Source organism: Gracilinanus agilis, chromosome 6, assembly GCF_016433145.1.
Source record: "Gracilinanus agilis isolate LMUSP501 chromosome 6, AgileGrace, whole genome shotgun sequence".
NCBI classification, from domain to species: Eukaryota; Metazoa; Chordata; class Mammalia; order Didelphimorphia; family Didelphidae; genus Gracilinanus; species Gracilinanus agilis.
Window position 1 is genome coordinate 103,112,642 of NC_058135.1, and position 14,108 is coordinate 103,126,749.

General features: G+C 36.1%; 1 protein-coding gene across 1 annotated transcript in view; it reads right to left on the bottom strand.

Annotated features, from left to right (window-relative positions):
- The window catches only part of KLHL2 (kelch like family member 2), a 109,119-nt gene extending 95,363 nt beyond the window's left edge, over nt 1–13,756 (bottom strand). The window contains exons 1-2 of the mRNA XM_044681683.1: nt 13,752–13,756; nt 10,577–10,683 (exon numbers count right to left, since the gene is read on the bottom strand). Coding sequence (XP_044537618.1) covers nt 10,577–10,683; nt 13,752–13,756 — 112 coding nt within the window. The remainder of the gene's footprint in view (nt 1–10,576; nt 10,684–13,751) is intronic.
- Between the last annotated feature and the right edge of the window lie 352 nt (nt 13,757–14,108).

Genomic DNA, 14,108 nt, shown 5'->3' on the forward strand with positions numbered 1-14,108 from the left:
AAGGAAGGAAGGAAGGAAGGAAGGAAGGAAGGAAGGAAGGAAGGAAGGAAGGAAGGAAGGAAGGAAGGAAGGAAGGAAGGAAGGAAGGGAGAAAGAAATTATTGTGTTCCTATATACACCCATATCACATAAACAAGTTGTCCCAGAAATCTTTTTGAGCTTAAAACTGCACTAAAACTTTTGGGAGATGGTGAATCTATGCAAACATTGGGTAGAATAATCTATAAAGCTCACGTTCTAGTACTTTTTGCTTTTAATTTTTTAAGACCGAATCTATGATTTCATTGGTCCAGGGAACTCCCAGTATGGACTATCCCTCTGTCAAAGCAGTACCTGCTCTACAATCTAATAATTGTCTTAGGGATTTGCATGGAAACACCAAGAAACAAAGCAGTGACTTGCTTAAGATTTTGGAGCCAGTATGTATCAGAGATAGCACCTGAGATTCCTTTCCACCATGACAAGATACCTTTACTCTATGCTCCCAACATTACTCTTATCTGACATTTGTAAAGTACTTAAGAAGTCCCCAAGAGTTCTTGTGTATAATTGATGTATGACTGGTAATAACAGTATAGTAATCAATATTGTGACTTATGGTTCACATGTATATTTGCCCCTCATCACAGCCCTGTAAGGTGGGTATTATAAATAATACTATATTCAAAGTGAGATGAGGATTCTGAAGCTCAGAGACATAAAGTAATGAGCTTGAAGTTACACAGCTGATGAATAGAAGATGTGGGATGAAAATCCAAGCCACCGTCTCTAAATTTGGGATCCTAACACCATACTATAGGGCATCACTTCTTTATAAAGGTAACTCTCTTGAAGAATCTTCCATTGTGATTTTTTACACTAATTTTTTCATTCATTGCTCTAATTTTTTAGGCTTTTTCATTTTTACTGGCAAATATGAAAAAAAAAAACAACCAGTTCCTTGGTCTCGTTTTGGTTTATAGCTTTTGACTAAAATTCTAAAAAGGGGATTGATACATATTATATACTATGTATTTAGTCTTGTACATTCCTGGAGTTATGGAATTTTATTTTATTTAATATTTACTTATTTATTTCAAAATATTTTTTCCATGGTTACATGATTCATTTTTTCTCCCTCCCTTCTTCCCTCCTCCCTCTCAGAGCTGACAAGCAATTCCACTGGATTATACATGTATTATCACTTGATACCTATTTCCATGTTATTTATTTTTGTAATAGAGTAATCTTTTAGAACCAAACCCCCAAATATTATACCCATATAAACAAGTGATAAATGATATGTTTTCCTTCTGCATTTCTACTCCCATAGTTCTTTCTCTCAATGTGAATAGCATTCTTTTTTGTAAGTGCCTCAGGATTGTCCTGGATCATTGCATTGTTATTGGTAGCAAAGTCTATTACATTTGATTGTCCCCTAATGTTTCAGTTACTGTGTATAATGTTCTCCTGGTTCTACTCATTTTACTCCACATCAGTTCATGTAGGTCCTTATAGAAGAAGAAGTTCTTATAAAAATCAAGTGATTCATCATTCCTTATAGCACAATAAAGTATTTCATCACCATTATATACCACAATTTGTTCAGCCATTCCTCAATCAAGGGATATCCCCTCATTTTCCACTTTTTTTGCCAATACAAAGAACACAGCTATAAATATTTTTGTGCAACTATTTTTTATTATCTCTGGGGTACAAATCCAGTAGTGATATTGCTGGATCAAAGGGCAAGCATTCTTTAAAGGTCCTTTGGGCATAATCCCAAATTGCCTTCCAGAATGATTAGATCAATTCGCAACTCCACCAGCAATGCAAAAGTGTCCCAATTTTCATTGCTCTAAATTTTGAGATGATCTATTGTGGTCATTTTCTGATTTTACCTACTCAATCTTCAATCATCATTTGGTGCATCATTCCCTTCTTCAAAAACCTCTAGCCACTGTTTCAATAAATTCAACTCCTAATCATCTGCTCCTAAGCACTGTTCTCACTTGTCATTTTGGTTTTAACATGGAAATCAAAGGATTTAGATATGAAAGAGAATTCAAAGAACATCTACAGGGAGAGGGAGAGAGGGAGGTCAACAGGGGAGAGGGAGAGGAGGAGGGATAGAGGGAAGAGAGGAAAAATATATAGCAAAATGATCAATGGTTTAAAAAAAGCATCATAAATAATATTCCACACCCATTTGCCACAAAATGATCAGGGGAAAAAAGATCAGGGTGATTTACTTCTTCTTCTAGAAGAGCCAAGTTTGATCTTTATAGCTTTATGCCACACAGTTTCAACTGTTTTGTAAAGTTCCTTCTAACTCAAAAAGTCCTTAATTGTGCAATTTTATTTTCATTTATGATTCAACCCATAAAGAGTTGAAAACACATAAAATTATAATTTAGAAGATTCAGAATGCTTAAGTAAATTTCCTGATAAGTTAATGATAAATTTATAGGCATATAAATGATTCATTTTTTATTTATTTTAAAACTCTTGCTTTTTAATTCCTTTTTATCATCCTCCTACACATTATTGCAGTTTTAATCATTATTACTACTAAAATATAAATAAGCTACCACATCATATTCTCTATTTTCATAGCTTGGCAAGCACGAATCTTAGACAGCATAATAATGTTTCAGGTGGCTTTTGAAATCTAACTTTCTATTCATTCAAATAGTGACTAGTTTTTGTTTACCCTCCCTCATTATTGTTTCCAATTTGCTATCTCAGACTATGCCCAATCTTCTCTCCTTCCTCTCCAACACCAATAAAGTAAAAATGCAGTGGAAGAAAGAATCTCCAATTTTTAAAAAAGTTACATATGAAATTCTGACTTTTAATCTTATTTTTAATTCTTATCAAACTTATAAAGTTAAATTTATTTTTAAAAATCTTGTCCCATTATTCATCTTGAGATTCCTTGGAAATTTCTTATTAGAGGGACAGGATGATAGAGTTAGAATAAGAAACACCTATAAAGGTTCATCTAGTACAGTCTATAAATAGATACAGTTCCTGATTTTACAGTTGAGAAAACTAAAATCCAGAGCTTTTAAGTCCACCAGGTGGTAAGTGGCACTCTACTATCTTACAACTGTTGGTGTAATGGTGAAATGGTCCAGCTATTCTGGAAGCAATTTGGAAGTATGCTCAAAGAGTCACTAAAATCTGACCCAATGAAACCACTACAAGGCTTATACAACAAAGAGATGAAAGAAAGATGAAAAGGACCCAGCGGTACAAAAATATTTCTAGAAAATCTTTTTGTAGTGGTAAACAAGATGGAAACTAGGATGGTATTCATCAATTGGAGAATGGGATTGGTTAAACAAATTATAGTATATGAATGCAGTTGAATACTATTCTGTAAGAACTGATAAAAGGGAAAGTCTCTCTTTTTGTGGGGAAGAAGCACATGACCTGATGCAGAATGAAATGAGCTTTGCAATAACACATATAAAGACAAAAAACTCTAAAAGACTGAAGAACTCTGAACAAGGCAATGACCAACCACAAATCCAGAGGACCAGTGATGAAGCTTGCTTGATATAGAGATCATGGGACTCAGGACTATAAGGACATATATATATATATATATATTTTTTTTTTTACAAGTGGTCAATATGGGAATTTATTTTGCTTGGCTCTGCATATTTGTTACAAGTGTTCTTTTTCCTTTTTATCTTTTCAATGGAGTGGGAAAGGGAAGTGGGAGGGAAGGGAGATAGATTTTTGATCATGGAAAAGAATGAAATTAAAGATTTTCAAGAGAAAGACCTTCATGGACTGATGCAGAATGAAATAAGTAGAACCAGGAAAACACTGTACACAGTAACAGCACTATTGTGGAATGATCAGCTGTGACAGACTTTGCTTTTTTGGCAATAAAATGATCCAGGACAATTCTGAGGGGCAAATGACAAAGAATGCTATCCACCTCCAGAGAAAGAACTATTGGAATCAGAATTCAGATCAATGCAAACTTGCTTATTTGTGTTTGTGTTTTAGGGTTTTAGTTTTATAAGATTACTCACTTATAAAAATGAACAATATGGAAATATGTTTTGCGTGATAATACATATATAACCCAGATTGAATCACCTTTCAGCATGTGTAAATGGAATTAGCTCACCCTCATTCATTCTTTAGACTTTAGCCACCAGGAATAATGTCATCCCACCCAACATAGAATTAAGTGGGGGGGGGGAGGTGGTCTGTGACCCACATATGATAGTAAATGACAAATCAAAAACAAGTGACTGCCCCCGGCAGTCCAAAACAAAGTTGAGGCTGCCATTTGTCCACGTAAAACTGGAGGTGGACTCAGGAAGTGAAGAAATCTTTTAAATACAATGATAACTTCCTGTGAGGGGCTTTTTGCCTTTTGAACGTGGCATTGGAGGAGCTCGGGAGAGAACTCAGACTGCTTCCCCTTGAATTGTCATGTGGGTAAGTTAGGCTGACTCTCCTTTTTCCCTTGGTGTCTCTGGAGGCTCTAGCCTCAAGAAGCCTCTCATCTTGGAGGAGGCTTTGTGGCTAGAAGCCTTGTTTAATTAACCTCTGTGCCCCTTCTGCTGGGGCCTCTGAAGCCATACCTGCTTCAGGACTCCGGTCCAGGCCAGAGTTTCTCTCACTTTCCCTACCTTCAACCTTCCTAATTGTAAATAAACCACCATAAAAGTAATCCTGACTTGGGTCTGTGATTTTGGAATCGAGTAATCAATTCCTGGCAACCAAAATTTAAATATCCAATCCAACCATAATCTTCCCATTTTCCCCTTTTACAAGCACCAGGAGGAATAAGGAAAGGGAGGGAGGGAGATAAGTTTGATCATGTTAACTTAGGATAATTTGTGTGGAAATTTGTTATTACATGTAATTATTAAAAAATAAAAAATATTTTCAAAAGAGGAAAATAATACCTATCTCAAGTGATTGTTATGTCAAATGAGGCAATGCATATGAACTGCTGAATCATCTCTAGAACTCTGTATTAATGTCAGAATTTTTAAAGGGTCCTCATTTACAATTTTTTCCCAATTAACAAGCAGTCTTTAAATATACACTGTATTTGACACTGGATATATAATTAAGATCTGTATCTTGTTTATAATATTTTCTTGCAGTGGAAAGGCTGATTTTTGGTCTAATCAAGACTAGCAGATAAGGATTAGGAGTCAAAACAGAGGAATACAAGCTGAGATCAAATGAACTCTCTTAATACTCCTCTATAGACAGCTTTGAAATAATGCCTCAATCAAATTTTGGAGCAACAGAGCCAACAAAAGGTCTGAGAGAGACATTCTTCTAGCCTGAGACAACTTAGGAGGTCAACAGGAGAGGTCTGCAATACTGGGGTGGGCAGAGCAGTAGTAGCTTTCTTAGCCCAGAGATGCTAGCAAAGGGGTCAGAAGACTGGTCAGAAAGAGATTACAGGAGGAGGCTCTTTGCTGGCACTGGAGAAGCAAGTGCTGATTGACCATACTACCCATACACAGTCCCAGGATGGAGAGAACGCTGTAGGATAGCTACAAAAGAGCTAGGGCCCTTCCTGGGTAAAGTCCAGAGCATAGGCAAGGAAATCAGTGACCATAATTTCCCAGGATTGCATCCCCTTAGAAGCACCAAAAAACTGCAGCCCCACCTGACCTCCCAGAACCAGCCCTGAAAAAAGGAGTATGAAAAAGCCCGAAGCTTGGGGCAGTGCCTTTCCCCCCACCCCAGGGTGAGCAGAGCTCAACTTTAACATAAAATTCAAAGTGAAGAAATAGGCTGGGAAAATAGGCAAGCAACAAAGAATGTGACAATAACAAGTTACTATGTGGCAGGGAAGACCAAGACCCAAACTCAGAAGAAAACAACAACGTAAAAACAGTAATAAGGAAAGCTTCAAAGAAAAATGCTAACTGGACCCAAGCCAAATAAGAATTCCTAGAAGAACTAAAGAAAGAGATAAGAGTAGTAGGAGAAAAATTGGGGAAAGAAATAAAAGTGATACAAGAAAATTATGAAAAGATAATTAACAATTTGATAAAAGAGATACAAAAAATACTTAGAAAATATATATTTTTTAAAAAAGCAAAATTGGCCAAATAGGAAAAAGAGATACAGAATTTCATCAAAGAAAATAATTTCTTAAAAATTAGAATTGAGCAAGTGGAAACTAATGACTGGATAAGATTTTAAACAAAGGCTTCAAAGAAAGTAAAGAGTGAAAAAAGATAGAAGAAAATACTTAAAATCTAACTGGGAAAACAACTGAACTGGAAAATACATCAAGGAGACAACTTAAGAATTATTGGACTACCTGAAAGCAACTATCAAAGAAAGAGCCTAGGCATCATATTTCAAGAAATTACCAAGGAAAAGTGCCCTGATAGCTTGCATCTAGAGAGTAATATAGAAATGGAAAGAATCTACCCATCCCCTTAAGAAAGAGATCTCAAAATGAAAATTCTGAGGAATATTATAGCCAAATTCCAAAGCACCTGGTTCAAGGAAAAAATACTGTAAGCAGGCAGAAAGAAACAGTTCAAATATCACAGAGCCACAATCAGCACAAAATTTAGTAGCTTCCATATTAAAGGAGGAGAGGGCTCAGAATATGATGTTCTAGGAGGGCAAAGGAGCTAGACAACCAAGAGTAGTCTACACAGCAAAACCTAATATGTTCCTTTGGGGAGGAAAATGGATATTTAAGGAAATAGGGAATTTCTAAGCATTCCTTATGAAAAGACCAAAACTGAGTAAAAAAAATCTGATATTCAAACACAAAACTCAAGGGAAGCATAAAAAGGTAAACATGAAATAATAATCATCAGAATTGGTTCAAAGAGGGAAGTACACACACACACACACACACACACACACACACACCCCTACTCAGTTGGGCAAAGAAATCTATCTTTCCTAATAGGGATATAGGAGGGGAAGGGGATAAGATATATGAGAGGGGAGTGTTATAAGAGAGATGGCAGAATGGGGGAAGACACTGATCAGAAGCAAGATAGATCTTTGAGGTGGGTTAGGATAAAAAGAGAGAGAAGGATAATCAGAGGAAAATGAGATCGAGGGAAATGCAGTTAGTGATATAACTACAAATATGAATGGGATGAGCTAACCCAAAGAATGGAAGCAGACAGCAGAATGGATTGGAAACCAGAATCCAACAATATGTTGTTTACAAGAGACACACCTGGGACAGAAATACACACACAGAGAGTTGAAATGAAGAGCTGGAACAGAATTTATTAACCTTCAGCTGAAGTTTGAAGTTCAGATTAAAAAGAGATAATCAGGGAAACTACATTTTGCTAAAAGGCACCATAGACAATTAAATAATATTAAAAAATTTATAGCAAGTTTTTATGACAAAGGCCTCATTTCCCAAAAGTACAGGGAACTGAATCAAATTTATAAAAATTAGAGCCATTCCCTTATTGATTAATGGCCAAAAGATATGAATAGGCAGTTTTCAGAAGAAGAAATCAAAGCTATCTATAATCACACTTTAAAAAACACTTGAAATCACTACTGATTAGAGAAAGGCAAATTAAAACAATTCAGAGATATTATCTTACACCTATCAGAGATAATGAATACTGGAGAGGATGAGGGAAAATAGGTACATAAATGAACTGTTGGTAAAATAGTTAACTGGTCCAATCATTCTGGAAAACAATTTGGAACTAGGTCTAAAGAGCTATACAATTGTGTATATCCTTGGATCTGGCAATACCATTACTAAGTCTATACCACAAAGAGATCAAAGAAAAGGGAAAGGACCTACTTGTACAAAAATATTTATAGCTGCTCTTTTTGTGTTGGCAAAGAACTGGAAATTGAGGGGATGACCATCAATTGGGGAATGGCTTAACAAGTTGTGGCATGTTATTGTGACAGAATACTACTGTGCCTTAAGAAATGATGAAGGGAATGGTTTCGGAAAAATACATGGCAAGCCCTATGTTAACTGATGCAAAGTGAAGTGAGAACTGAGAGATCTTTGTACCCAGTAATAACAATGTTGGAATGATGATCAACTGGGAAAGACTTGGCTACTCTCATGAATACAATGATCCAAGACAATTACAAAGGACTCACAAGGAAAAAATTCTATCTACCTCCAGAGAGAGAACTGATAAACTCTGAGCAAAAGCTGAATTATTCTTTTTTTTTACCTTTTTTTATTTTTTGCAATATGCCTAATATGGAAATATATTTTGCATGACTTCCCATGTATAACTGATAACATATTGTTTTCCTTCTCAGAAAGTGGGCCAGGGTGAAAAGGAATCTGGAATTCAAATTTTAAAAAGAAAAGAATGTTAAAAAAATTTTTTTAATTTAAAACTTGAAAAACTTTAAAAAAATTTTTTTTAACTTAAAACTAAAATATTAGAAAAATGTGCTGAAAGAAAAGTAAATTAATTTTTTAAAAACTTGGAAAGAACTACATGAGATAATGAAGAGTGAAATGAGTAGAACCAAGAGAATATACAGCTGCAGAATAACTGTGAATGTTCATCTCCAGAGAATGAACTGAAAAATGGAACTGGGAAAGGCACAATTTGTATATATGCATCTGTTTGTCAGATGATGCCTTCTATGGTGTAGGAAGGGGAAAGAAGGGTTGTGATACTTGGAAATAAATTCTATTAATAAGTAAATTGGCTAATTTAAAAGAATTTAAGACCAACCGATAAGGAAATAATTGTTAAATGGTATATATTTTGATAAATCTACCCTCTCTGATCATACTACTACAATCTACCACTACTACCATTACTACTGCTACTACCACTACCATTACTACTGCTACTACCACTACTATTACTACTACTACTACTACTACTACTACTACTACTACTACTACTACTACTACTACTACTACTACTACTACTACTACTACTACTACTTAACACACCACTCACTCTCCAGCCTAAATCTCCCTTAACTTATCTCCCTAAGCAACAAAACGGGACCTGGAAATCCTGTCAACAGATTTAGGAATATTCAGTGGGAACAAAACAGAATAAACAAAATGGCCAAAGGGCCATTTTGGACAGGATACTAACAAGACAATAAAGAACAAACAGAAAAGTGGATTGAGAGCCAGAACTGGAGACAGGAGGTCCTGGGGTTCAAATATGACCTCAGACACTTCCTAGCTGTATGACTCTGGGAAAGTCACTTAAACCTTGTCTAGCCCTTACCAGTCTTCTGCTTGGAACTAATGCACAGTATTGATTCTAAAAGTAAAGAGAGAGAACCTCTATTGCTGAAGACACAAATGCCATGTTTAAATTTTTTCCAATATTTCATGAATTCGAAATCAAAATAATAATGTTAGTGGTCATCATAAAGCCAGAGCTCAGCTTCAACCAGTTCTTGAGAGCTGACTGTTTAATGCTTTATAATTTGATTTATGTATACCTTAGGGATCAGCCAATGCTATAAATCAGGGCTTGATTTACTGATTGTCTAGGCTTAAGTAAGTGACGGAGAAAATGCTAATATTACAGATAAAACTTGAAAGTGTATCACATGAACATTTCCTCCATAGAGAGCCAGTTGTTAAATATTTACCAGAATGCCCCTGACTGTGGCTAAATATACTATATAAATCCAGAGCAGGTCTCAGTAGCAGGAAAACCTAGGATCAAGACTAGATACTGATACATTCTGGCAAAGTGACTCACAGCAGGTTACTGAATCTCTCAGGGCCCCAAACGACTCTGAAAATATAAGTTATTGAGCAGACACCAATCAGTATTAGAAAAGGGGAATACCTGATCAAGAATCTTATATATTAATGAAACTGCAGGTCTAATTATGAATGAATAATAATATACTTTATAAAACACTCATATATTATAGTCTAAAAGTGAACTGATAAATCAGTCTGATAGTTTTAGTCTCTATTCTACTTATGATTTATAGAGAGGCTTGAGCCAAGGGATAAAAATCCTCACTTTGTCCTTTTTTATTTAAATATAACAAATACAAATTTACAAAAAATGGAACAATAATCAACCCAATTACAATTCTTGAATAAAGGGTTTTTAGTTCAAATTTGCCTCTCTGTCACTCCCACTCGTTGCTAGTTTTGCTCTCGGGAGTCAGAGAAAATAGTCGATGTCATTGTCTACATGACCCAACTTTAAACAAGACAGCTACCATGACCTCCCTGAGCCCTTTCTTTATCAGGATAAATGCCCCCAATTATTTCATACAATTCTTGACCCTTAAGTAGGTCACTTGCCCTCATCTAGATACTATCCAGCTTATCAATGTCTTTCCTGTTTAATAGTTGCCTGGGTTAAAGATCTGCCAGTGGACTAAACCATCCAGCTTCCTTATTTTTCTAATTGGATGAACCCCAACCATTTCTGTCCTCATTTCATAGATTTGGGTGAATCAAATCAAGGAGTTACAATACAAAAGTCCTAAAGACTAACTGGGCAGTTTGGAGTGGCTTTGGAAGGAAGAAAAGCCAGGAAGCAGTTTCTTAGATGAGATGACAAGACGGGAATACAAACTGAGGTGTTGGAAGAACATCTATGGAAGCATTTCCTACCTGTAAACATGGCGTGGAAGTAAGGGCTGCAAGCTGCCAGGACCACTCGATGTGCGGAGATTTCCATGTCATCAGCCACAATAGTGACATCGCAAAGCAAATTTTGGCTGTTTACAAAATAAGACAGAAAGGAAGAATTATTTGACTGAGGAAACGCATTTAATGAGCAATGTGAAAATATGGTGTGACGTGCCACTCAACTGGACATTAAACCCTCTGTAACTTTAATCCTAGATGTCAATGATATAAATCAGAAAACTGAATAAAAAATGAAAGAGGACCCTGAGGCCTTGAAAGAGCTGACCCCAAGCCCTTGCCCTAAAGTCAAGGCCCTTTTTTCCTCACAACATCACTCAGAATCTAAACAGGCATTGAGGAAAGAGTGCTGGACTTGAGGTCAGAGGAGACCTGGGTTGAGTTCCATTGAATTCCAATGACCCAGACTCCTCACAAATTTTCTGACCTTCAGCCTGCTCATCTGTAAAATGGGGATAATAATAATACCTACATCATAGATTTGGGATGAGTGAAATAAGATCATGTAAATATAGCAAAACCTTAGAAAACCTCAAGACACTATATAAATGTCAGCTTTTTTTTTAACAATAACAACTCTTCTTCTTATGAAGGCCAACTAACCTATCTATGTGTTCATTTGATCCTATCTTCCCACCTTTTCCTATAGATTTCCTTATTGACTATCCCAATATAGGTTTGGAAAGGCATTTATTATTCCAAATATTTGGTATCCCTACACAGATCTTTAAAAATGGGTTTGTATGCTGATGACTTCTTTACCTAATGTGCACTGAACAATTTACATTAATACTATACTTTTTTCCATTAATGCTTCATGCTTTTCTATGTGAGTTGAATTAAGGATGTCATAAACACTATATTTTTTTTTAATTTTTAACTTCTCCCTAGCTACTGGATCTTTTGCTAGTGACTTCAAACATATTCAAGACTTCCCCAGAGATCCTACCATCGTCTCAAGCTATAATCTGATGTTCTCCTCACTTTCTTAACCAAACTCCTAAAGAGAGAGAGAGAGAGAGAGAGAGAGAGAGAGAGAGAGAGAGAGAGAGAGAGAGCGTGCACTGGTTCTACTTATTATGTACATCCAATCTGGAACCTTCCCAAAACCTTTCCAGCCTCATCAGTCACCTAAAACTGCTCTCTCCAAAGTTACCGATGATCTTTTCATTGCCAAAACTGAACGTCCTTTCTCAGTCCTCATCCTTCTCAACCTATGCACTGTATCTGACATAATTACCAACTTCTTCTCCTATTTACTCTCCTCTAGATTTTTGTGAACTCCCAACTGGTTCTTCTACCTTTGCAACCACTCTTTAGTCTCCTTTGGTGTCTCATCACCCAAACCATGACCCTACTAAGGGTCATGTTCCCTATGGTTTTGTCCTAGACTTTCTTATTTCTCCCTCAACATTTTTCTCGGCTCTCATGGCTTTAACTATCAACTTTAGGCAGGTGATACAGAGATTTATATTCAGGCCATCCGTTCTCTGCACTTCAATTCTGAACCACTCAGACATTTCAAACTGGATGCCCTGTAAACATCTCAAACTCAACATGTCTAAAGTAAAAGTCATTAACTTCTCTTTCCTCCTCTCACTCCAAAGCACATCCTCTCCCAAATTCTCTTATTTCTGGCAAAGGCATTGCCTTTTTCCCAGTCTTCCACATCTGGAAGCTTAGCCTTATCCTCAACTCCTCTCTTTCCATCACCCCAAATAGCTAATCAGTTGCTAAATGTTACCATTTCTCTCTCAACAGCATTCTATCACCCAATTCTTTTTTATTCATATAACTCCCATCGTAGTTCAGATTCTCATCATCCTCTCACCTATATTACTGCAACAGCTTCCTAAGTGGTCTCCCACCTGAAGTCTCTTGACACTCTTGTCCACCCTACACACAGCTGTAAAATGATTGTTTTAAAGAACAGATCTCACCATACCACTTTCCTATTCTATTAAAAATTGTCTTTAGAATCAAATATAAACCGCACTGTTTATCTTTTAAAGCTTTTCATAACTTGGCCCCAATCTATCTTTTCCAGTTGGAGATTATTCCATCTCCCACACTCTGTGAACCAACCAAGCTGGCCTTCTTTCTGTTTTTCACCAATAACGCCCTATTTCTCATCCCTACATTTTCCCACTGGTGATCCCACAAGCCTGGAATGTGGGATCTTCTGCCTTGCCTCTGCCTCACAGAACACCTCTCTTCCATTAAAGATGTCAACTCAGGTCCTAATAAATACATCAGAACTTTCCCACACATCTTTTAGTTACAATAACTGCTTATGGCAGTAAACTCAGTTTTGTAAAAGTTGACATTAAGAGAATTATGAAACCTTTGTGCTTAACAATGACTGTTACTTGAGTTCAGTAGGATTTGGCGGGAATATTAGAAATCTTGTAAATAAAAGGTGATGAATGTGGAGATCTTGATTGCTGAATAAAGTTTTTATCTTAAAAAAAAAAAGACATCAACTCAGGTACTACCTCTTTCCTTTATCTCTGTCCCACAGTCCACTTCTTTTAAGAAACTCAAATGCCATCTAAATGACATCTTTCTGGATCTTTTCAACTGCTAGTTCCCTCTCTGTCAAACTACAATTTGGTCAAATACTTTATATTCATTCATGTTTATATTTTCACTGTATAAACTTAGTGCATGTACATATTATACATATATCATATATACTATCTATATATGTGTATTAATATCTATATAATGTTTATAAATATGTTAAAATAGCTACACTCATCTCCTCCATTACAATTCAGATAAAAGTTATTTTATTTGTTCTTGTTTCTCTAAGACCCTGAAAGTAACAAGTAATTGATAAATGTGAGCTGATGAACAAAATTGTTTATCTGGTTCCCTCATTCATCCTTAAGAGATTAGAAGGTGTAAGCAATAGGAGAATGGGAGGAGTGACAGAGAGTGATTAGAGGAAGGAACCATGACACCAAAAGGAACTGCTAACTGTCTTGACATCGAGTGATAAGACAAAGAAACTCAAAAGTACACAGAGAACTCTTACTGATGTAGAGTACAAAAATGTTCCTTTCAATTCCAACATCTTATGATATGATCCTTTATCCCAGTGGTATCAAATTCAAATAGAAAGGGAGATCACTACGCCATCCCTACAGGCAGAAAACTGACTTAGAAAAACAAATATTAATATTATCTATGTCTTGTGTTTCTTATATCCCTATTACACTTTAATCTGTTTGGGCCAAATGTGGTCCATGGGAATTGTGTTTGACATCTCTGTTTTAACCTCTACATTCTGAAAATGATACTGGTATACAGTATAGAAAAAGGACCATCTAGTAGATAACCACAGTGTTCCATTGGTCTCCCCATGGTATTATTCAGCAACATCATTCAGTAGCCAAGTCAGATTATTGGTGGTTACAATAAAGGATACTGAAACTTGAGGATGACTGCCAAGGTAACTTCTCTTCCTGACTTGGCAATTGCTTCTCTGAAA